The 26,849-nt window shown below is 40.5% G+C and overlaps 1 protein-coding gene across 2 annotated transcripts in view; it reads right to left on the bottom strand.

The window, feature by feature from the left end:
• ERBB4 (erb-b2 receptor tyrosine kinase 4) overlaps nt 1-12,923 on the bottom strand; it is a gene marked incomplete at both ends in the record, with an annotated part of 1,001,312 nt that extends 988,389 nt beyond the window's left edge. For both annotated transcript variants that reach the window (XM_080932825.1, XM_080932824.1), the window contains one exon: nt 12,842-12,923. In XM_080932825.1, the coding sequence (XP_080788951.1) occupies nt 12,842-12,923 (82 nt within the window). The remainder of the gene's footprint in view (nt 1-12,841) is intronic.
• Between the last annotated feature and the right edge of the window lie 13,926 nt (nt 12,924-26,849).

Genomic DNA, 26,849 nt, shown 5'->3' on the forward strand with positions numbered 1-26,849 from the left:
TGAAGTTTTCCCGTTTGGATAATAAAACTTTTTCATAATACCCAAGGATCTCAGGATAGCTGTGTCCTATTGATTTGAGAGGCAGATAAGTCACTTGTTTACAAATGAATCTGAACTAAATGGGAGGCACAAATCACATGATCACAAAATAATGGGAGTTCAAACCCATAAGCTGAAAAGAACCACTCACTACCCATGAGGCCCCATGTGTGGCCTCTAAACAAAGATTGTTTCAGAGATTTCTATGTGTTTTCATTGTTGATATACTAGGAGCAACTGAAATGTTTTTGTTTTATTTTTTTTCTTCTTTCCCACTAATAAATCAGCCTTTACAGTATTCATATTGCCAGTAAGAAATCTAAACTTAGAAATTTATTTTCACATCGTCTATAAATATTGAGCAAAAGCTGTTAAACTGGGAGAGATGGTCTTAATATGCACCTTTCACGAAGGGATGGGGCCCGTTTTTAAAAGTAAGAGAGCATATATCAGATCTAAATTAGCTAAACAAAATTAGATATACAATTCTGTCGGTTTTATCTCTTTCCCTGGCTTACAGTGTGCTAATTCTGGCCACAAGCAATAGGGTAAGCTCTGTAAGAATAATGAATTCTCCTTTCACTCACACTTGTGTGAAATGTTTTGCCTATTTTAATTTATCTCAAAGTCTCTTTTCTATATACTTTCAATCTTCATCATGTACTTAAAAGAAAGAAAATAACAAGGCCAGTAAAGAATTATATCTGAATACTAATCACTCCAGGTCCTGTTAATTCCAAGCACGTCTTTAGAGGTTTTGATACATCTCGGGAGATAGTGGGCTGCTAAATATGAAGTTAACAACTGGGAAATATTAACTATTTAGCTGATGAATTTTACATACTAAGTGTATGACTTTAGCACTAACCCCCTTATTGTTTCTCACATGTACCAATACATTAGTTAAAAATATCACCAAAGGTCTATGGCCCTTGACTGCTGCTTTTAATTTAGATGCATTGTTTCATCCATTGCTAGTAATAATGGCGATTGTGGCTAAAGGTGTCACATTTAGCTTGTCCAGAGGGTAGAAGTCAAAGATGGAATTTTATCCATGATAAATAATGTTGATGAAAACCCCAGTGAGTTGTATTTTAAGGAACAGGACCTTAATAATATAGCTGTCATATATTAAAATTGGCAATGGTACAGTACCATTATACTAGGTTCTAAACTAGTTACACATGACAAAATTTACATGACCCATTTTTAAACATGTCCTAAATTAAACAGTGTTCAGCAGCAGGTAACTAACATGATTATTACTTACCATACAAATCTGACTTTTGAGCTTCCCCACACCTATGTGTCCCATGGCCCTGTGTCCCATTACAATTTTATTTTTCTTGTTTTCTTCTTTTAAAGGAAAGCATACAAAGTCGGGTTCCAACATATTGCTACACTCCTGCTATGTTTTTGTTTCTGTTTTTCAAGAAGAGTAAATACATGAGAAGGTTTTTTTAACATAGACTGTGCAAAAAAAAAAAAAAAAAAAAAAATCAATCATGAACCAAATGTGGTGAATGTAGCCTGCAATACAGACACATGTCATCATATCATTATAGGGGAAGTGGAAAGAGTTGCAGAACTGAAGGGAAGAAAGGCTCTGGAAGGCTGAGGATGTCTTCCTTCCACAGAGGGTGGATAGGTGAAGGGGCCATGACTTTGTGGAGCTTTGTACCCTTTGTTTCTGTGAGGAAGATATGAGCGGCCCTAAGAAGCAGAGAGAAAGCCTCCTGGCCCTTGGGACATTCTTGCAATAACAAAAGACCAATTAGACTCTCAACTCCTAAAGACTTCTTTACAGGGTACAGTCAGTGCACCCTGGTGGCCTAGATGGTTGGCAGTTCCCTATAGTAAGGTGACTTGCAGCGTGGAAAGAATGTTTAGATATAGTTTTTTTTTTTTTCCTGGTAGAGTTTTGCACTTAAAAAATGCTCCAAGCACATCAGCCATTTTCAGAATACAAGTCAGTCATCTAAAAGAGCATCAAAGAGAACCCCCATCATTTCCCTGCTCGGTTTCATTGCTAGTGCTTTCTTTACAGAGCCCTTCAAAATGGTAAGCATATGTCTAGTTGTCTATTTTAGGATCCTGAGAAACCTTAGCTATTACAAAGTTATATTATCACATCTATCTAGAAATAGAAAATGTCACATTCTGTCTCTAATTCATTTATCACGAAGCTCTTATTAGATTAGAGTTTCCCTGAAAGCAAATATTCTTCCCCAAAATTTACAAGATCACTTAATGACATATTTTATAGTGTGCTTCATTTCAGTCAGTTGTCCTTAGGAAAGAAAAGTTTGTTGTCTGAAACTTCTTATATCTGCTCCTTTGATTTTTTTCACATGTACTTTACTTTTGATCATGTGTCTATGTGTGTGTCTGTGTGAGTGTACACCACATGTACATTGGTAAGAACGTACCTCAAGAGCCAGAGGCATCAGACCCATGGAGTTTCAGTTACAGGTGGTTGTTGGCCATCTGACGTACATATTAGGTGTCTTAGTTGGGGTTTTACTGCTTTGAAAAGACACCATGACCAAAGCAAGTCTTAAGAGGACAACATTTAATTGGGGCTGGCTTACAGGTTCAGAGGCTCAGTCTGTTTTCATCAAGGTGAGAGCATGGCAGTGTCCAGGAAGACACATTGCAGGCAGAGCTGAGAGTTCTACATCTTCATCTGAATGTTGCCAGTGGAAACTGACTTCCAGGCAGCTAGGATGATGGTCTTAAAGCCCACTCCCACAGTGACACACCTACTCCAACATGGCCACACCTCCACATAGTACCACTCCCTGGGCCAAGCATATACAAACCGTCACACCAGACATCAAACGTTTGTCCTATGTACGGGTAACTCATGCTTCTGAAAACTAAGCAATATCTTCAACTGCTGCTCCCTGGTTTTTAATATGGCCCCAACCTCCAGAGGGTACATCGCTAGTGGTTGGTAAATCCCTAGTGCTTAAACAGATTAAAACTTTAAAAGCAAGTGATGAAGAAGCAGTGGGGAAGTAATTACCATTTAACCTAAAAATAGTGGATTAAAAAACACATACACGGTTTTTAAAAATAATATTCACATTTTTTCAACTTGCCAAAAATAAAATGAACAGAAAGACTTGATATCACATTATGAGCGAGCTCTAAAAATGGGCAAGGGTTAAATTATACAACCTTGGAAAGACTCCACTTGAAGAAATAGCTTCCGACTCACACAAAGGCAACCAAAGAAACACGCTGGGTAAACATAGCTAATATCTATTATTATGAAATCTGTATTTATGTTTTAGAACAGCTTGCACTGTGCACTATATGATTTAATTACAAATGAAAAACGTGTATGGGTAAACTTAAAAATTATTCCAGCAAGTGTATATTGTTCTTTGGTTTATAAAATACTTTAAAGGCTTACTATGTCTTTGGTTCATATTAGCCAGGAGATAGGAACTTGCTCCAAAAAGCAAGACCCATATAATAGGTGCAAAGAATGATGTTGATAAGGTTCAAAGGTTACCGTAATAACCTGAAGGGAGAGATAAGGTATAGAAGCAATTCAAAGTGAACTTAGACTATTTAAAACCCCTTTTCATGCATAAGGCATCAAATAAAGCATGAATTACAAGTAGGGAGTGAGCAGAGATAAATACAATAAATTAGTCACAGTCATGGTGTAGGCTGATGTCAAGACAGTATTTGATTGGACAGTAGGGAGTCAACAGGGACAAAAGTTGTGGTAAGGCAGAAGAGGTGGAGAAGCGGGAGATTTGAGATAGAAGACGAAGATGACCCATCTCCTCTGAGCTACTCATGAGTAGATATGTATACATTCTAGGGATAGATTTCTATAGGTCAATTTATCTTATCTAGGTGAGTGGTTTATCTCTTTACCAACTGATTGTAAGCCTATTGTGTGGAGGAATTGTGGATTGAGAATTTAACATATAAATCTGTTTGATAAGTTATTGATTGTTGAGTCATGTTTATGACAGGTCATGGATGACAGTGTGTGAAAGCAATGGCTTATGGACAGCTGAGAACCAGCAGTTCCAGCTCTGTTGCCTGCGTGAGGTGAGGGTGCGAGGGGCCTGCAGGGTGAGATGTGTGTGTGTGTGTGTGTGTGTGTGTGTGTGTGTGTGTGTGTGTGTGTGTGTGTGTATGTGTGTGTGTGTGTGTGTGTGTGTGTGTGTGTGAAAGGCTTGACAACAACATGCCAAGGGAAAGTGAGTGAAATCAACACATGGACCACCTGACACACAAGCAGCCGGGGCAGGCAGTGTGGATCCTGCCTGGGTCAAAAGAAGCCAGGGTCTGTGAGTACTTATAGGCAGAGTGGAACCACTAAGATAAGGATGCCCCACAGTGCCATGTGGTCTTACAGGCCAGAGCTAGCATGGGATAAAAGGTTATTATTTTTTTTATTTTTATCACAGCATCATCCAACACTGGGTAAGGTAGCCTGGCTTTTGGATAGAATACATCTTAAGAAACTCTAAGCCATAATTAAAAATAAAATTAGAGACAATTTAAGCAATATTTGGGCCTCACAATGACTTATATAAAATATTTCAGAATTAAAACTTGGATAATTGATGTGCTGTATTAAGATGTTCATCTAGCCATGGTAGGAAGGTCTTAGAGACAAGGAGTCCAGTAAAGAGGATTTTCTTGGCCTTTCTAAGCTTTTTATTTTTGAAGAAACTTAAGGACAGATTTTAATAAAAACCGTGCTGCCAAATTTTCTTAAGAACAAACTGGTCTAATTTATATCCCTATAGAAAATACGGTTAGTCAAAGGAACTTCTAAATATGAAAGTAGTTAATGTATGTGAACAAAACATTCCATTAGACTGTTGTTTTGAGAGATTCCCACAGGAAGAAACTAACACTGGTATATTCTGCAGGCCCACAGAAAATAAGAACAAAGATATCAAGAAAAAGAATTTTCCTAGTCCACAATAGTCCCTGCCTTCTACCACCTGTACTGAGTTTCCCTGGCCAGGAATGAAAGCCGATCTTGAAAAGGGGAATGATACATAAAAGCCATTGTCATTGTTATCACCCAAATCATCCAGGAGACACCCTAGCAGAAAGGAGAGAAAGACAGCCTTCCTGAAGGCTGACCATGATCACCATGTTCATTAAGGACTTACCACAGGTAGTGATCAATACAGAAATACATGGAAACAGACATGAGTAAAAGTCAAAACAGGAATAAAGATTCCGCAAGTAAAACTGATTGTTAACATAGATAAGGCTTGGTGGGGGGTTAATTAGTGTTTATTTTGTTCTCTTTAAACATCTTTAAATTGCATTTCAAAACTGGCAATAGGGTGTATGCATCTATGTGCAGGTGTATAGAAGTATAGAAGCTTGCTCTCTATTCTTTTAACTGCCAGCATTCAAAGACTGCATCTTCTGTATTCTTAATGGTGTGTAGCATGCTTCAGTAACCTTACAATATTGGAAATAACATGATTAAGAGCAATGATCATGAGATATTCTCACCGGAGATGTCTAATGATGTCGCATAGGAAGTCTCACGGTGTCTGTGTTAATCTTTTATAAATGGGGGAAGGTTTATTTCCTCTTCCAGTTCCTAACAGGAAGTGACTCTTTCGGCCAGAACAAGTTTCAAATTTCCAGTCTGTCACTAGGGTCCACAAGATTATGCGCTCAAGAAAGCACATGCGTTTGAAGGAGCTCATCCATGACAAGGCAGAGTTAAGGTTGGATCAACAGCACTGAAAGTCAAAGTCACAAAGCCCAGAGGCAGAATCTTGTAGAAGAGCCAGTTAGAGACAGGCACTTGTACCATAGAAACAAATCCATAAAGTCTCAGTATTGAAAGCTTCCCTTATGTAGTTGTTCGAAGAATAAATGGCATAAGAAAGCAAAGTTGTCTTAGAAATAAGAGCCTTGGATTCGGTATAGGTCTGGATGAATCCAATAGATTTCCTTGGATTTGATAGTTAAGGGAATTCACTAGCTTAGTGGTGAAGATCTAACCAGTTATTGTTTACAATCCATTTTATTCAAGTAAATACATTGTTTATTATAGATTAAGGTCTCAGGGAATAAAGGATGCTTAAAAGTACCATTATATATAGATATTAGTGTTGCTTGCTCCTGTGTGGATTAGAAGATCTAGGCCTAGAAAATCAGACATACATCCTCTTAGAGTTTTCCTGACAATGTGCTACATTTTTAATCATCACTCTATTGCATGAATTATATATGCGATCCAATATGATGACCCAGATACAACAGTGATAATGATGCTCACACATTCTTTGTTGTGGAAAAAGCTATACAGTGTGAGTAAGCCCTTGGAATGGATCTGGGTCTTGCAAATTGTGTTATTCTCTCTGACAAAACCTTTTATTTGTTCACTGAAGTGTCTACATGTGTTTCAAGCCCTTCTATGTATTTTATGGAAAATAATAATACTGGGAATAACACTCCATTTGACTCTAAGTTCTTCACAAAAATGAGAAGACAAGACAAAATCAGTATCTTGTAAAGGGAACTAGGTTTCTCTGAAGCCAGAATGGAGAAGAAGAGACCAGCAGAGGGGAAAGAAAGAAACACCAAAGACCCTCAAGTAGGTGCCAAGAAGTCAGCTTTTCTCTTCAGCTTAAAAAAACAAAAATGAACAAAGAAACAACCGAACTATAAAACTTGCTTTCTATGCTAGGTCTACACACAAGAGCCTACTAAATAATAGGAAACCGACTCACAAAAAAATAATCTTAAAACAATTGATTCTTCTCCGATGTAGGTTTAATCAATCAACCATTTCTGATGGAATAATTTTAAAAATTCAAGACGCTAATAGTTGAGGCAACAAATTTAACACCAACAGCGGTGTGTAAATAGGCTGGGAGTCTAACCCAAGCTTTCTCAAAGGCTTAGACCAGAACCCTCAACTCTCACATTTCTTTCAGTGCTTTATTCCTTAGAATTACTCAGTCCCAGAGCTGCTGATGTACTACCCGCAGTGCAGACACTGCCATCCTTATTAAATTCCCTGTGAGTCTGCTGCCCCCTGGAGTTGTGCAAAATGATGTGCCTATAAGCAATCATTTACTTAACAATAACTAGGAGACACTAACTCCCTCTTCAAAAACCTCTTTAGCATCAGCACCCCTAAACCACCACCCAGTGCATCAGGTTTCTCTCTCTCTCTAAATCTGCAAATGACTTACTTATCAACACAAAACCAGCTTAAAAAAAAAACTGACTTTAAAGCTTGTTGCTAAAGCCTAGAAAAACAAATGCACAATAAATGTGTCAAAATATTGACAACTCAGAAAGATACATGAACATTAAAATCTGAAAAGATAACAAAGCAACTCAGAAAAGTTTTATTTGAGAGAAAGAGTTTTCATGAGCAAGTGCTATGAAGTCAGGAACCTCCTTGTTTCTTTAAACATGTGCTTCCCAGAGACATCCCACAAGGGAGTTTATGTTGTGTTTATTAACATATGTACAAATGTTTTAATTGTATGTACAACTTGAGTATCATGTACAAAAACAAATAACTGGTTACTAGAATATATCTCAGCATCACAAAAGGCTTTAAACTCATTGTTGTGGAAACCTGCTACACAGTAGAGAAATACGTAGTATCTTACATGCATCCCCTGCTGGTCCCCCACCCCCAGGTAATCCACCTCACAGGGACATGGAATGATATTCTGACAACATTAAGACCCTAGAAGAACTATCCCGAGGATGTAGAAGTCCTGATTTAAACCTTATGGTTACCGTCTGTGCTGCCTTAGAGCAGGTAGAAGCAGGTAAAGTCTCCTTAAAATTATGCAGACGTGCTCTGATTTCAAGATACATGGAACTATCGCCATTTTCATTCAGAGCAAATAAATAAGTCAAAATACTTTCTCAGATCTATAAATTCATATCAATAACTCTACTAGCAATAATGAAATTATTTTCTCTGACTACTCAATAATTATGTCACACAAAATGAGTGTTAGGAAAAGGGGGCCAAGTTAGTTTCATATGGTGAGATGTTAATATAACAGACCACCTATGATGATGTGATCTGGGGGGTGGGGGGGGACTTGTATTATGACTTCTGTCCACAATGGCATATTTAGCTTATTTCTGTAAAGAATAACAGGATGGTCCTGGCATTTTATATTTGACATTTATTATAGTCTTGTAGATGTGACCACGTGTTAGCTAATTTCAACATTAGCTATTAACATATCTACAAAAAAAAAGTATCCATCAGAGGCTTGAAATTAAGCAGATCAAATGCCAATAAGTTTGCTGGAAGCAGTGTATCCCTTCTAATCATTTGTTTCATTCAGGTTTGGGGTACCCCAACAGCAGCACAACACTGCAAAACCAAAAGTCAACACTCTTTTGAAAACACAAACTAATTTTTTGATAGTAATTGAGCAGACACAATACACACACACACACACACACACACACACACACACACATGCCATGCAACATTGAAGCTCTTGTGTAAAATGCTCACTTTCCGGAGCCATTAATCGCAAGGTGGCTGTAATCAAGCTCCAGAGAATACTAAGAGCACAATTCTTTCTCTCAGTAGCCTTTGTCACACGGCAGTCATCCACCTTACCATGGTCAAGGGGAAAAAAGCAGGAGCCCACAAGGAAAAGAGGGACTTCTCTGTGGGAAAATTGGGCCTTGGAGTCTGGGCTTTTGAGATGCCCCTGTGATCTGGGATCGATGCCGTTTTATTTTCTTTTCGGGAATAAATCTGAGCAATGGAATGGCTTACGATTGTTCAGCCAGCCAGCCATATCAGATTTATCCGAGAGGAGGAATGAAAACTGGCTTAGAGAACTCCTGCGGTGGCTGAGTGGCAGGTTGCTGGGACAGACACACAAAAAATGAATGCACTTAGTGGTGGAAGGGAAATATATATATATATCCACATGTGCCTAAACTCAATAAATAATATGTAAGGAATCCGTAGTAATGGAAAGGGTGAATGTGTAAGACAGATGATAAATAGCATTTCTATTTAAGAACCAAAGAGATGAAAGCTCATGAATACTAAATACTTGAATCCACTTTGAGGAGGAAATATGATTTTCTATCAAGTGAATACAAACTGCAAAAAAGCAGCCAATGCCAACACTGTGCTCAGGTCAGAATAAAAAATACATAAATCATCAGCACATACAAGCCCCAATAAACATTCTGATGCCATTTCCTAATTAAGACACATTTCCAGAGACTAAATGATATATATATATATATATATATATATATATATATATGTATGTATGTGTGTATGTATGTATGCAAATGCTTGATTCTTAAGAAATTTAACTTTTTGTGCATGTCTAAAATAAAGGCAGTTGAGCTGAAGAGAAAAACAAGGAATCAGAAGAGAAGCACACTTATTCCACTTCATCTCAACCATAGAAACTTACCGTGTTCTCAGGTAATTTGAAACTACAGTGGGAGGTATTTATCTATTTAGATGTATTCTGAATGGAAAAAAAAAAATGTTCTTCTATAAAGCTATCCGGTACAAATGTGTGGTTTTCAAAATTAAAGGAACAAAAGGGGATAGTATACCTATGGTCATGCTCGCTGCAAATGCACTCTGAAAGAGAAAGGGGGGGTGATGCATTATTTAAGCCTATGGAATATTTTTCTCATAATATAATAAGTTTCATTCACAGTTTCTTCTCAAATGTAGAAAACCACTGAAAGATTGGGGGAGGGGAATATGTACCTTAATTGTACAGGATATGTGTGCACTTTAATGAAATGAAAAGCAAGGGATCTCAGTAGCTTGCACCTAAGAAGGAAGATGATATTAAGGCTACCTCATATTAAGGCTTGAGAGAATGTCACTTCGTCACAACTATACATTTTTATTTCAGTACAACAGCGATATTGATAGTTCAACCCCAGAAAGAGGGCAAACATTTTAGAATCATTCCTCCAGGTGGAGCTGTCATATAAAGGCCTTTGACTAAAACACTTAATAAATTTATCACCGCTAATGAGACATAAATTCCTTGGGATTATTTTCAACTACTCCAAAGCTTACTTTTTCCTTCTCTTGCAAAAGAAAAAGCCAAGTTTTCTTCCGTACACTTTTCCCATGAAACACCTCGAAGATCTTACAAGAGGATCACCCACTCACTGTATGTTTTTATTCTGTTCACATACAGCAGTAAATAAGGTGCATTCCTTCTGCTTAAGAAATTAGCATTTCAAAAATATGCCACTTTCCCCTGAACTCCAAGCGTGTCTAATAATGCGAAAAGCAGATTGTCTTCCCTCGTTTCCTTAATTTGTTTCATCTAAAAGCAATTCACTCAACATCTTGTCGCCCTCTGGCAGCTTAGTTTACTTATCCGCACTTAATTTCTCATTTGGACCAATACAAACTCCTCCAAACTGCTGCTGACTGCTAGCCGCGAGAGAGGAGACGCGCGGTATGTATTTACTTGGAGAGACAGCCACACACATGCACAGCCGCAAACACAGAGCCTCGCTCTCACCAGACAGCGACTTGTTTTTATAGTAGCACTACATTAAAACCAGCTGAACTTTCTCTGCCAGGTGCAGTGGAGCCGCCTGAAAAAAAAAAAGTCCCTGGGGGCACAGACAGTTTCCAATAGATCACCTAAGTAGGCTTGTTCTTGTTGCAATTATTCCAAAGGATGCACCCGAGAGCTTTCCTTTGTGCGGCCCTTTTATATAGATCACTTTGTGTTTTGAACAAGTGAGGCTCTCTTTTGTGCCCCCAGAATTTCAACAGGAAACAACAAAGGCAAGCTAATCCTCCTGCTTCTAAATGGGCTCACTTGTGGGTCTGATTCGCCCAGGGAAAAGAGCAGAGAGAGCTGAGGCGCAAGCTGGTGTCGTCTGAGACGCGGGAGGGGACAGCTGCAGAACTAATTTGGATTACATTCCTTGCCTAAATTCTGAAAAGAGCTGTGCGCCATGGCTCAACCGGGAGCTGCAGAGTTAATACCAAATTGCTGTGGACTTGAAGCTGGGATACCCCAGCGGCCCAGGCCATGCCAGACAACCCCCCGGTAGGGTGGCCTGATAGAAATTCCTCTCGGCTAAGCCTGCATGACAGTTGCGAGTGTCTTTGAATGGGTCCGTGTGCATAATCAACCCATTGAGGGGAAAGGCAAAGGGCTCCGAGTTGGGGAGCTAGAATGGGATGTATCTAGGCGGCCGCCTGGAATCTCAAGTCCTGGCTGCGGCTATTCCAGAGGTGTCTGGAGCGCAGGATCTGGTATGCACGAAGAATTTCGGAGTCACTGGGCGTCTGCGAAGGGCCAGCACAAATGGCGAACATGTGCCATTCGAAGGTCATTTTGAACAGCCCAGAGATTGTAACTTGTTATTTACTAGGCGAGGAGGAAGAGGCGGGAGCGGGGGCGGAGCGGGAAAACTAGCCAGCCGCCGCTTTCTCGGTGAGGTCAGAAGGACACCCTCTAGGGACCTGAAGCTCTCCCTGTCGCCACTCCTGAACGCTCTATCTTCTCGTGCTGACTCCCACGTTCCCGCCACCGGCCTCGGAAGGTTCCGGAAATCACTCTGCCTTCTCCAGAAGCCCTCTTCTCGCCCCTCTCGGTCGGATCAGACACACTGGCTCTCCTTAGTCCTTTTACGTCCCCTCCTCTCATCCCGGGGAAACTCCCAAGAGTCAAAAAACTTTGAGCTCCTCTACATCGCAGCTACTGTCATTGGCCCTGGCTTCTCAAGCAAACCAGTGACACTGCGCTGCCTCTCGGGGTCAATTAGTCGTTTTTCTGCCCAAATACCTAGGGCTTGGGCGATCGGGCCAACAGTGACCGCGCTCAGGAAGCTGCCACCCGGCCCGCCTCGGGCTAAGTCAATGAGCGCCACCCGCGGGCTCTGCAGCCTGGCGGGGCAGTAAACAGAAGTTCAGGCCAACCCCAAGTTGCACTACTGGAAGAACTCTTCCCGGAGCCAAGACCAAGCACCGGGAGGGAAGGCCCTGCTCCGGGCTCTGTATACCAGGCTTTTTTTTTTTTTAAAAGAGACCAGGCTGGCAGGCGAGCCAGCCTCCCTCCTTTCTCGCCCCAAGTCAATCGAAAGACAGCCCTGAGATGTCAAATAAGAAGGCCCAGAGTCCCTGGCCCTTGGCCGAGGCTCGCACCCGGTGCGCTCCAGCTGCCCGGTTAAGGCTGCGCGTCCGATGCGACCCCGCAGGGTACGGGAACCTCGGGCCGCCGGCCGCGCGCCTGCATGCTCAGGTGCCAAGCCCGGCTCCCCGGCCGCCTCCGCCGCAGCCCTGCACCCCGGGAAGGCCAGCCAGGCTCAGCCCCGGAACCTCCTGGCGGCCTGAAGAGGTGCAGCGATTCTCCGGTTTGGTTTGATTTTATTATTCCCCCTCTTCCCAGCCCGAGGAAGAGTGAACCTCCACTGAAGGGGTTAGGTCTCCCACTGCCCGAACAACGGGCGCTACCAGAAGCGATCCCGCTTAGGCTCCCAGAAAACGCGCGAGAAAGAAAGAAGGGGGCTAAAGAGAGGGCGAGGAGGGGGGACAATAATACAGAGGGAGGCAGGAAAGCGAAGTCGTTTGTGGCATTAATAAAAAACACACGCACGCACACACAAAGGTAAGTTTGGGATGGAGAGAGGGGAGACCCAAGACAGAAGCCCGGTCCCTAGGGTCCCTCTAGCCGGAGGGCAACAGAGGGGCGAGGGAGAGAAGGGAGCCACCGGAGGTGGTGGCGGGTTCAACAGCTGGAGCGCGACAGGGAACCGCAAGACCGCGACCCACCTGACTGAGAAGCGCTGGGCTGGACGGTCCCCGCTGCCACCAGAAGGCTCCCCCAGACCCACAGTCCCGTCGCCAGCTTCATTTTGGGCAAGTCTCAGATCCCGCGCTGACAATTACATGTCCAAATACCATAGCCACTTGCGGGCACGCGGAGGAGATCTCCCCCCCGCTCAGCCGAGAGCGCGTGGGGGGCGCGAGGGGGGCGGGCGCGGCGCGCTCGGTGCACCGGCTTCCCGGGGCTGGCGAGCCAGTCGGCGCTGGTGACGGCTTCCAGGACCCGGGACCCGCGGACCCAGCAAGGGACCGCGGAGGAGGGCGCGCTGGTGGGAGTGTGCGCGACTGTGCGGCTCGTGCTCTGAGCACAAGCCTTCAGCTAGTTCCCGGAGTGATCCTCCGCTCGCTCCTTCACTCCTCACTTTCTCGCTCGCTCGCTCTCCTTCTCACTGGTTGGTCAACAATAAAAAGAAAGAGGGGAAAATAAAGGCTCCCAAAAAAAGTTGATTGCAAAGAGGCAGCAGGGTTCCGGCCTCTCCCTCCAAAACCGTGCTATGTTCAGCTCTCTCTTCGGTCTCCTTGCACCACCTGTCCAAATCTGGAGGGAAAGGGAGGGGGGGATGATTCTTTGCTTCTCCCCGATGCTGTCCCCCTTTTTTTCCCACTGTCAGCTTTCCTTACACTTGTCCAGCCATTGCAGTAATTAAAGCTCCGAGCGTCATTTCCAACGCTCCGCGGTCTCCAGCCGCAGCCCCACAGAGAAATTAATCGGACTCAGGGAGAAAGATTTTTTTAAAAAAAATTAAAAAAGAAAAGAAAAGAAAGAAAGAAAAAAAAGAGTGGGGGGGGTGGGAATCAAACAACCCTCCACGCAACCAGCTAGGCTTTCCTCCGCGGCGCAAGCCCCGCCCCTGCTCTGACCCATGTAGCCACGCCCTCCCCCTAAGGAGAAATCTTATTGGCTCAACACTCCCCAAAATCCACTGCCTCTGGAGTTGGGAAAACACCTGTCAGGCAGTGGCAGTCGGGTTGGTGGTAGGGGTTGGGGAGGCAGGATCTGAGAGGCTCAGTGGAGATCGCTGTCTGAAATGCTCCCCTTGTGGCTGTCCTGGCAGAGGCCCTGGACAGCTGGCCCGCTGAGTGGTCAGTCCACCAGAAGGAATGCTTGCTGAACGATTTTTTTTTTTTTTTTGGACAGGAGAACAGGACATTTTCTTTATTGCTCCAAGGCGTCAGTCCACACTCACGACTTTCCCTAGAAATAGAAAGTCAGCGTTGCTTTGGGGGAAAAAAAAAATCTCTGTCCTTCTCCATCACCCCAGAACATTCCATGCTTAGTACTTTAAAATGGATATTGTAGGTAGACTTGCAGGTAAGATGAAACCTGCCAATTTCCCCCCGCAAATATGTCATCTCTTCCACCTTTTCAAGACGACATTGAGCCAAACTAAAAACCCATATTTGTGAAACCACATCCTTTGATCCTGAAATTAGGCAAACTATCTTAAGGCTGCGCTATTCAGTCTGAATGTATTTAGGAGGTCAGGTCCTAACTACAGGACTCAGGCCGTGGGCTTTGAACCACAGCAGCCAGCTCGGGGCCTTGCCCTTGCTCTCACTTTGCAGGGTATATGCTTCCGGGGTCACCGACAGCTGTAAGGCTAAGTTTCTCTAGGTCTAAAATGCCCTGGAAGGGATTACTGTGATCTCAGAAACCTCGGGTTCAAGTCCACTCTAAGCCAGACCCAGAACCTGTAGGGAGTCAAGAGGTTACTCTTTTGCCTTGTGCAGCCATTCTATTCTATGAAGGCATTTTCTTTGCTCTCTCTTGAAGCAGTGACATACACACACACACACACACACACACACACACACACACACACAAACACACACACACACACACATAAAGGCCCGGGTGCTTTAAGACCAAGCCATCTTACTTCCTCGGTCACTATTGGAGTCCTTTCCCTTTCTCCCACATCTTCTGACTATGACCCCATCCCTTAAGAATTTCCAGGCAGCTGAAAAGAGCAGTAACAGAAGCCCCAAGTTTGAAGTCTTTCCCTGGACCTACAGCATGTACCAGGCCCACTGCAGGTCAAAGAAGCTGAGTATGCTTTTTACCCAGAGCAGAGAAAAGCAGAGCCCAGAGCAAGTCATGGGGCCTGGACTAGAACCGCATGGTGCTGGCTGCAGAGGTGCAGGCACCGAGGTTGGAAGCTATCTCTATTTTTGTCCCCATCTCCTCTCCAAGCTCATTTCTTCCTTTCCTTTAATGCATTCTCAGCCCAGCTTGCGTATCTTCCATCAGCTTCTGATTACTCGCAGATACCCTTTCTCCATAAAAGCTGCTCATTTTTACATCTGTCACCGCAAAGACAATTTAAATGACAAAAAATAAGCCGCTTCTAGGAGACTAGAGGGAGTTTTAGCCCCTATATTTTGTTAGAGTCCAGTTTCTGGGTGACAGTTACTTTTGCAGAGGAAAGAAATTATAATAGCTACATTGTAACTCCTGTTGTGAGAAAAGGATTAGATGTGTAAATATTTCAGGTTATTTTTTAGTTGTGCCTATTAGGAGGGTTTCTTTGTCTTCATTGATCATCAAGGGACTGGGAGTATAGTACCCGAATGGCATGCAAGAAGGCGTTAGTTCAGTTCTTAGCGCTAGAAAATAATGACTCCTATACTGCTGTTGATGCATAATTATAGCAGGACCTCTATATATGTTCTAACGTGCCCTATATATTTTCCAGTCTGATTCCTAGCTGAAGAAGTCTTTTGGTTACAGTCACAGATGTAATTAAATCTGTAGAGCAGATTTCCATCAATGACGTTGCCAACGTAGTTTTAATGTGTGTCCAAATCTCAGTTCAGTTTGTCTTGGCCCATATTTTCCTAGTTCGTGCTGAATCCAACAGTAACTGACCTGGCCATAGGTTGACATTTGACCAACAGTTTTCAACTGGACATGATAGTCTATAGTAACTAATCTCATACTTTAAAGCATAGCTTAGGTCATTCCAATATTAGAAACAGACATATATATATACATATATATATATAAACAGACATATATATAGTCATATATATATAAACAGACATATATAGAGTCATATATATATAAACAGTCATATATATATGCATATATATATATATATATATATATATATATATATATATATACACGAGCGTGGTATTCTAAGTGAGCTATACATATTAAAACGGAATACAAAAGAATTATTATTTTACTTGTCTGCTCTCATCAGCTTCCCATGTCTGCTGAATTAGCACAAGGAGGAACACTCACATTTTCTACCTGGTACGGGAAGGACATGCTATCTGGATCGCCAGGGGCAGAAATAGATCTTTGTATTTCCCCCACTCTGCAGTGTGGTGTTATAATAAAATCTTATCAGTCGCCTAAAATGTGTGTCTGAGACTTAAAACCAGGCCTGGCAGTGGCGTGGTGGGAGAGATGAGGGAAGGGAACGGCCTTCGGAATACCTCTTCCCTCTCTTCTTATGAATCTGGAAACCCACCCACATTACAACACTCTAGTGGTTCTACGTCGGACATGTCAGTCACACAAAACTGCCTCTGTCACCGCTGATCAGATGAGAGACAGCCCTTGCCACTGAATCCCTTCCCTGGGATGTTCATCCCTGGGAAAGAAAAAGTTCACATTCAACCTGTCCGTGCCGGGAAAAAGAATGAGACAGCCGTTTGAAAGGAACAAAGGTCCAGATGGGTCTGGAAAGGGTTCAAGCTCCTTTCTAGTGGTTTCATTAAGCTAGTTCAGTTTTCCTTTTGTTATCTGAAACCAGAACTGGATGGCACGAGAAAAGAACCTTGCAACATGAACGAGGTGGAGCAGGTTCTCACTCTCCCTAAAGAAGTCTTCATATGGACCAAGCCTCACTTTTCTGACTTGCCTTCTCATCATAGTCCCAAGCATACCTTTATCCCCGATACTTCCCCACCTCCCTTACCCTGTCACAAGTGACTCACTGCTGCTGGTTGCAGAAGGACTTGCATGGGAAATTAAAACCCCTTTATATTTTGATTATGTGCCTCCAATGTGGCAGGCTTGGCTCCCTACCTCAACTCTCTCAGATGGTTAAGAGACAACTAGATCATAAAAGACACCGGTTTCACTAATGTCATGAGTGTGAGAAACCCACTGATAAAGTCAGAGAGATTGACTTGTCCAGACAGATCACTTTGTTGAATGAAGTTTCTCACTAGGAAGATGGGGGCGGGGGAGGATGGCTTGTGCCTTTGAAAGCTTATCTATTCCTTGCGTCTTTTTCTGGATTGGCCTCCTGGCAGCCATAGGTGCGCTACTTTGTTGTACTGTATGCTCCATACCTCAAAGTCTATACCATAAACCAGCACATCAGAAAGCATGTGACAACATGCGACAGTCCTTTAAAGCCAACTTACTAGGGTATTTTGTCCCAGGAATAAACACTGCCTAATATAATCTATAGCAGTACCTAACAGACTCATCATTCATTCATATTTAGCTTGTTTCCACAACCTATTTAAAGATCAGAGAAAATGTGCTGTTTTGAATATTTTTGTGAGACTTTAGGATAAATTCTCTTCTCCCGAATATTTCACCGTAATTTTAAATTTTACTTCCTGTCCATCAACGTCCTTCTATGTTATTTTGTGAGCTCAAGCAATTCATTTCACTAACTTGTGTTCATTGCTTTACCTTTAAATAAATAGGTAGTTATATTCCAAATCTAAGATACTAAATTGCTATCATTCATCATCTGCCATCTGAGAATAAGTTACAATATCCACATGCTCAAAAATCCTTCTGACATTTTTATATCACACCTCCTTCCCCCAATACCTATAAGCCTCTTGATTTAGGCTGCTAGCCCAGATACATCTTCCATCATTGTTTTTAATCTTGGGTTGATTTAGCCAATGACAAGGACTATGTGGTCTCACTGACATTTACTTCACACTATCATGGAACCCTGGGAATCCAAGTTCAAGTTAGTAAATGGATCCTGATGAGAATGTTCTTCTGGTGTACAGGTAGAGTTCATTTATGGCTCCTAACATGGAAGAAAGAAAGAGGTCATCAGCTTCTCTTGTCTCCTCCTACAGCAGAAGGAATCCCACCCGCAAGTGCTATTTCCCAAGGACCTCATTCCCTCTTCCAGAGTTTGTCTACAAATATCATCTCATTGAGTAAGGATCTCAACACTTCTACATGTGAATTTGTAGAAAACAAGCATGAAGCCTCTGGGAAATATTTAAATAAGCATACAACTATTTTGGATCATACTCTTTCTAAGAAAAAGAAAAAAAAATAGTGAAAAATACACTGCAGTCAGTATTGCAACAGTAAGACAGAAAATGGATACCATGTTGGTTAGTTTCCTTTGGTTGGTTAAGTTATCTTGTGAAGTAATAACTTTTCTGTTAAGTGACTGAGTTAACAGAAATGTAAGTTAATAGATATTTTGTTTCAACAATCAAATAAAACCTTTTAAAATTCAAATGTTTAAAAATAAAAAAAAAAGCATGTTAACTAAAGAAAGGTTTTTTCCTGCATTTCTTAGTTTAGTATCCAAAACGAAACTTTCTAAAAACATTTTGCTCTGGGTTGGTATTATTTTCATTCTGTGTGAAAGATTAATTGTCATTTTTATAAGCTGTAGGGAGGAATGACTGAACACAGATAAGTCAAAGTTTCACTGCTTTTATGTCTGCTCATCAGTGTCTGTCCAAATTTTAAAAGACATTTTAGCTTGTAATAAAGATTGCAAAGCATTTTCCACTATACAGGGAGAACAGCATTTTACAAAATGTTAGGCCAAAAAAAAATTGTTTAGTTAAAAGGTCTCTTGTGGGTCAGCTCGAATATATTTTATTAAGCTAGGTTATGTTCCATGTGTCCACTAGAAAGACCAAGTAAACATTCAAAAGCAGCTACTGATTAAAAACAAAAAGAACGTGGGTGTTCATCTCTGTCTCTTTACGTATCCAAATGTTTAAAACTTTAACTCCATAAAAAGTTTAATCACATTAAAGTTAATCCACAGATTTCTCAAAAGAAAAAATGATATTTGTCATACACCCCAAATGGATGTGTTTCTGTGTGCAGCCACAGAGAGATCTTCGAATTTTTCTTGAACTCCCACTAAACAGCTCGCTAAAGTAATCATTTTGGAAGCACATATTTTCATCTCTTTTCTATACGGATGGGTAAACCTTCAAAGATTCAGCAAAAAAAACAAAACAAACAAACAAAAAAAAAAAAAAACCGGTTCTAAGAGTTCAAAAAAGCTCATAAATTTGAGTCCTCTTCTTTTGGTATTGCAAATCCTTTCTCTTCCTTGCCTGCTTAGTTACCTCCCAATCTGACCCTGCCTTGTCCCTTGCACTGAAGCTCTCCAACCCCTTCCCACCTACTCCTATTCAACCTGCCCGTCTTCTGAAACATCGTGAGGTCCAAGATAACTACCTGCTTTCCTTCTTCCTAGGTAGCTACAAGTGACACCCAATTCCCTATTTCTTGAGGCTTGCTTCTCAGAAAACACTCATTTCCAAAGTGTTTAGTACTCTGTTTATCGGTGGGATGCTTAGAGGAGCCATGGAGACTATTGGAACTGGCAACCTTGTTTGTCACATGGTAGAACTACAGGTTAACACCTACATTGATCACGTCTGTTGGTGTGGAAGGAAGCACTCAGAGAAGGATAGCTGGTGGTGTTCATGTGTTTCCTTCCAAAAGGAGGTTGATAATGTTTGTTGATCCCTTGACAAATTCGTTTGCTGTCTATCTACCACAAAAGAGATAAATGCTGGTCAGGTTATCTGTGATGTATTAGAACACATTTTAAAATTACAGCTATGAATATACTTAATCAGCATTCATCTCTGAGTGCCAATGTTGGCATAAAATAAAATCATACCTTAGGAACACAATGTATTTTCATTAACTGGTTTTAGAAAACAATATATACACACAAAAACACGGAGGTAGGCCTACAACAGTCTGCTCAAAATGTAAGTGAAAAAGCAAAAGTGGAGAAATGAAACTATAAGAAGAACACATCTGGATAATATTTTAGGACATCAGTGTGGGCCAGTGATAAAAAGACAAGTGGGTTTATCTCAAACTAAAATCTTCCTTCTCAGCCAAAGAAAGAACCAGCACGGTGGGAAGGATACACGGGAGAAGATGCTTGTAAACTGTCTATAGGACAAGGAATTAGAATGCATGAAATATATCGTAATCAGTAGTATATCCACTAATGATATTAAAAACAGTAATAATGATAGTCTGTTTGAAATATGTGTAAATGATCGGAATAAAGACTTCTGAAACTATAATGGCTAAATATGTGTATGAACATGATTAATAACAGATTTGATGCCCCAGGGAAGGAAAATGCTTGGGGTGGTGTGGTGAGAGTTGGGGTGCGGGATGGGTTGGTGATTTAGGGAGCTCCCTCTCAGAGACAAAAAGGAGGGGAACGAGGTGAAGAACTCTGGAAGGGGGTCACTTTTGGAAAGTAAATAACGTAACTTAATAAATTGCAAAATAAATTTAAAAAGATACTTGATAACACTAATCATGATATAATTATACATCAAAACTACAGTGGATAGTACCTTAACCCACCTTAATATCAGTTACATTAGGTATAATGGGTATTGTTTTAAAGAGGAATATGAAAAGGAAAATGAACACAACAAAGTAAATCCAACATATTGAAGGGCAAAAAGAAAGGAGAAAGGCAGGGCCTTAAATGCCTCTGGTAGGAATGTAAATTAATTCAGCCATTGTATAAAGTAATGTAATTCTTAATACAAAAAAAAAGGATAAATGTTTGCGGTAGTAAATATGCTATCATGATTTGATCTCTTTTTTTTGCAATATATATATATGAGAAAATATCACACAGAATCCCCCAAATATGTAGAATGATATATCATTTTTTATAATTACAGACAGAATAGACACTTTAACCATGGGCTACTCTATCAACAACTCTGTCTGAGTGGTACAAAATGTTTTAGCAGTTTAAAAAAAATCTGTGAAGAAAAAACTAGTGCTGCTTATTTTAGTTTGGTTAATAGAAAAAAAATAGGGCAAAATTTTATGTTTGATGTGAGAACATCCATACCTGTAAAGGGAATTTTAGAGAAATAATGAAGACATATTAACTTAGGGAAATATTTTGGTTCTACCTACTCAAAACTGGAACAACTTAGCTAAATAGGTTTTAAGCTACCTCTTCAACAAGCCAGTCTACTTTAAGACTTTTTATTGGGGTGGTTTTGTTAAGAACATGGTTATATTTAAATATTTACTTTTAATACTTGTTTAGTTAAATGCCTGACCCATCATTTAATAGTGATTAACATCATTAATTATGCTGACCCTTCAAAATCAAGCTAACTTGCATTGAAAATAGCTCATTAGGGTGAGAGAAGTGCTCAGTGTGAACTGAGGGTTTAGCTCCCCTGCGCCAATCAGTGTTGGTCACATGTGACAGCCTGTCTGTAACCAGGGCACTGTGGAACCCTGGGACAAGCTGGTTTGGTAGACTGGCCAAAGAATGGGGGTTTAAGTATAAGTGTTTTCTCTCTGTATCAGGAGGGATGGGAACAAGGAAGATTGTCAAAGTCAATTCCTGACCTCACCACATGCATGCACACAAAAAATCTACCCACATAGAAGTGTGCACCCACACATATCAGATCACACACATATACCATACACTCATACACATGCAAAAATGATTTTTAAAAGTCGTAAATATTTGTTAGTGCACTGCATACAATTGTTGACTAAAGGTTTCTTTAATTGCATTTTTCTTTATAATAGTTTCTTAAACCATATAAACCCCCATTTAAAAAGCATGCTTTTTATCCATATTTTAAAGAGCATTCCATTAACAGGTATTATCCCAACATAAAGTGCTAACGTTTATTTTAGATAAGGCATGCTTCCTGCCATCACGTGCTTTCTTTGCGGTTGTTTTGGCTCACATGGATAGAGAAACATGTTCCTTGTCTAATCAAATACTGGAAGGAAATGAAACACTTGTGATAATTTATTGTTGCCTTTTAGAATGGAAAAGCACAGGAGGTCTACTTCATCCAGCTTAAACTGGGTTTGCTAAATGAATACTTTTAGACAAACAAAATGGCCACTTCTCAGCCTGCATTCACCTATCAGTCCGTTCTGAGGCTCTCGGCCACACCAAAGAGCATGCTATACAATTCTGGCAGAAGGCAGGGAAGAGCCTACATGGTCTCTGTCTCTGAAGTGTTCCTTCGCAGAATATTGCTCTTGGTAATATCAGTAGGTCTTCTGCAACATAAGTCTTGCAAAACAATGTTTAAAAAGGTATGAATCAGCAATAATATTTGGGGATTTAAAAGGTAATTTTAAATATTCCTTGACATGATTAAAGTGAACTGTAACTTTAATTCGCTGTGAAATATATATAGGTATATTGTTAACCTACACAACCACATATTTCTCTATACATATAGTTTGCTCAAACTTGCTACTAAGTGCTTTTAGTTTCTGCTATCACCTACAATGATTAATTAGTCTGCTGTGTATTTTTTTTCTTTAGTAGGATTTTTTAATTGCCAATACAAATATTACTTGAGGCACTATAACCCTTCTTTTTATATTTCACATACTTGCCCCTGACATGTTTATGTTATAAAGAGAAAATAATCCTTATATTTTAAACTAAGGTACATGGTAAAAAATACCAATTTTTATTTGAACACAAGGTCAAATGAAATATATTGAATTTAGCATGTTACTACACTCTATGAGGCCAGCAAACTGCAATGACAGCAGAAATACTAACTTCTAAGCTATCCCCGAGACAAACTCTTAGGGCATCTTATTTTTAAACAATAATAAATAACAAGAATGTCTGAGGTAACTGACCTTACTTATGTATGTATGCAAATGTACTATAAATTTACATTTATGGTGTGAAGGAGGTCATCCTTGTACAAATCCCCTGTTTTCCAGATATGATTAAAGAATGGACATTTTTTCAAATGCTGTGAAATTAGCCTTATTTTTGTTCTTTAGTAACAAAAATAAAATTAACTAGCTGGTAAAATAAAAATAATAATTTCAAATATTTAAACGGAGACCAAGGCTCTATGTGCCTTCCTGTACACAAGGACTAACTGTGGTAGATGGAATGCCGTCATAACTGGAAAGCACATCGCCCACAATGACCTGAAGTGGTATACTGATGCAGGTTCCTACTTCCATGGTCTTTGCCGTACATTCAGCCGAGGTATTTGCTATGTAAATCTCCTCAGACAAAGCAATTAGGATCATTTCTAAACGCACCTCATGGATAGGTATTTGAAGAGTTCTCTCAAATCTCACTTGCTCTTTGTTTAAAGTACACAATTCTTACTGGGTTCATTTTTTGGTTTTTTTTTTTTTTGTTTGTTTGTTTGTTTGTTTCTTTTTTTTTGTTTTTTTTTTTTTTTAAAGGTGTGCAATAAGGAAATTTTGCAAGTATCTGTGTCTGAGATGTGCTGAGAAACCGCTTTAGGCTCTCCATCCACAATGATGTCGATGAATCTGAATATATGTGCCTGAGCTTGCTCATGCAAAGTATTTTCACCTCGGGGCTTTTGTTCGAATGAAGAGGCTCATCTAATAGCCCAGGGCCATGAACCTTGTTTGGTCTTACTCTGCAGCCGGAGCTAAGAGCTAATGGAGGCTGTCAGCTCCACTGTATTAAGCAAGGGTGGGCTGGAAAGTCTTTTTGTGAAGGCACGTTTAAAGAAACGTGTACCCAGAATTAGTTACGAAACATGTGCGGCTTTTCTCAACTTCACCTGCCCACAGTTATTGCATTTCCCGTAGACGAACTGTGCTCATCAACGAAAACAGTTGGAGAACCGAAGTCCACAGCCAATGATAACGGTGATGCTCCTTAACTGGCCAATATTGTATTGCCACAGGAATTCTTGGTTTTCTGACTTCTGGTTGAGCAACAGTGGCATCCAGTGGCCAGATAATTGTTTCCATGATTAAAGTGTCACCAGCATTCCTGGGGACAGGTCCAAACGCTTGTCCTGTGTGCAACCTAAGCAAAGAAATTTGCTCGAAAGAACAAATCAAACGTCGGTTTCCAAAGCAACTCTGGATCAAATCTAGGTCATGAAAATTTAGCTCCGACAACTAATAAATACAGGCAAACCCCCCAACACTTCTTAATACCTTCAATTGAGGTACCCATTAGGGGTCTATTGTGGATCCTCTTGTTGACCCCATTAGCTATATAAAACCTATGACACTAGAAAATTCCCATGCAGTGAACTTGATGCCCTCTCTCCATTAAACGTCTGGCAAAATAAAAGGTTTAAAATAACGATATTACGTGTGCTTTGTATTAAAGTGCTCCTGAGGCTCCTGTACTAATGGCTTTATAGTAATGTGTAATCTAGAGAGGTTATGTCTGGGACCAGATTGGTATTGCAGTCACACAATAAAGAATCCTGTCTATATTTTTGCCTCAGCCTCTCCCTTACTGGCAAGCCCAATAAATCTTGTGAGCAGAAACTGAATACGTTCCCGGGCCTCTCTGTGGTTAACATTCGGCATCCAACGCAGTTATTATCCCAAGGTAAATACCTAATGATGCAGAAGCAAGACATGCAAATCCTACAACCGTACTCTCTGGTTCGAATCGGAGCTTTGGTTTTTACAAACTGGATGACCCAAGCTAAGATTCTCACACAATCTATGCTTTGTTTCCTTGTATGTAAATGAAAGACGGCAATAGCATCTGCTTCATAGTCTTGCACTAAGTTTTAAGTGAAATAATTCTCTGACAAATATGTAAGTGCCCGGCATACACAAAGCACTGATTACCGATGAATCTTTCTGTTCAATGTTACAGAGTGTGTAGACAGATGAGTGTTTACTAATAGCAACAAAGTAATTTTTCCTGCTTCTGACTGTGATTTGCTATGAATTTTTATTTTTTTTTATTTTTGGTGTCACCTATATTATTAAGAATGAAGGTTTATCAAAAGCAAGCAGCACGTCATAACAAGACATTTGGGGTATATGATGAACCAAACGAAATCAGTAGCATCTAAACAAAGCCTTCACAAAATGGGGAGGGCTCCATGTGGCTCAGGGAAAAGCTACAGAAGGAGCAGTGGTAGCCTGTGAATACAGATTTCAAATACGTGGGCCATAGGACATACAGTGTTGACACAGCAGATTAAGGTAAGGATGCTGATAGCTACCTTCTCAAACTGTGCGTCTCACCCAACCATATTCTGCCATTCAAGCCATGGCACTATCTGAGCATGTGCTTGGCTTTATTTTCTTAAGAATGGAAGTACAACATTTATCATTGATAGAAATTTAGAAATGCAAAACTTACTGAGTGATATGTCACCCAATTGCTTTTACTCCTGTTCCCTGCACCACCTGTGAAGATACCCTGTCACGGAGTGAATAACCTGACAAGGAGGCCGTCCGCACCTGGACATGCTGTAGGCTCTTTGGAGTTTTAGCTGTTTAACTCCAGGCTGATGAGGTACGAGTTGGGTCCCTCTATTCTTTTTATAGTTTCCTCTCCTCACTCATCTTTCTCTTCTAATTTCAAAAACCAAACAAATAACAACAACAACAACTGCTGTTTTTCTCCATGGAAACTTCAGTGACATGCAGACCAGGAAGGACCAACTTTTAGAATCATTATTAAAGTATTCTTGCAGGATGTTGGATTGCCATATGGCCCTGATTCCAATCTAGGAAATTATTTTTCAATAAAAATGTTTGATTTTTTTTTTTTTTGAGAAACCCAAAGTAAGACAAAAACTTCTTAGCAGGATGCATGTCTGGTGCTTGTAAAGTGTGGCAGCTATGGAGAGTAGCTCTGGTGCAAGCACATTCATTTCTAGTATGAAATAGAACTATCCCAGTGGTTGATGGCCCCAGGACAGCTGGACATTTCACAGTGGGAAAGCTCAGGGTTCGAGGTGTTGAGCCATCTCCAGTGAGAGACATTGGAATCAAGGAACTCATCCAGGAGGCAAATCTGGAACAATGAAGAAAAAATTTTTCAGCCATTCAGTCCTGAAACAAAAAAAGGAGTTGGCCATGTTCAACAGTACAGCTAAAAACAAACAAGAAAACGAACAAAAAAACAGATAATACTTTTTGATTAAAACCAAAACCCCAGCATCACCACAATCACCACCACCACTAAAACAAAACAAACAAACTAGGCCAAGAATGTTCTCAACAGAACCAGGAAGGACCTTTTCTTCTCAAACTGCTTTCCCTGTAGTGGTCCATTGCTGAAAATTTCATTATTAAGACATTTCTAATACTATAAACATATAAGAATGAAATTTAAATTAAATCTGCCAACTAAAATCATATGCTATAAAATAAAAAGCTTAGTCCCAGGAATGGGTGACATACTTTTGAGTAATTAGCCAAAAAAAAAAAAAACACAAAAAACTCAGAAACCAACAGAAACAGTATATGCTATAACCAGTTCTACTGTTTACCCTCCACAGTCAGATGATGAGACCCTTTTTTACAAATATAGCCCATATGGAGAAGTCCAGTTGGTGTATAACTAGAGGCTTCAATTCTACTGGCTAGCATTAGTAGTAACAAAAAGCACTATGCATCTATTGGGAGAGCAAAGGAAGTGTAAGTCTCACACACTATGAACACTGCTAACCAAATATCAACCATTCTGCAATATAGCCGCTAATGCTGTAGTGGCACAAATGTTATAGGAGTAACCAAACATTTCATCATCATCCTCCTCCTCCTCCTCATCATCATCATCGGAGATAAAGCACACTGCATGAGATGGAACCCATACTTGACACTGGTAATGAGTCCAAGAACCCAAAATTAGATAGGTCATAAAAAAAACATGATAATATCATGCTAAATGAACACTTTAGTGAATGATTCTTAATGGCATATATCCAT

This window comes from Micromys minutus (genome assembly GCF_963924665.1).
Source record: "Micromys minutus genome assembly, chromosome: 19".
NCBI lineage: Eukaryota > Metazoa > Chordata > Mammalia > Rodentia > Muridae > Micromys > Micromys minutus.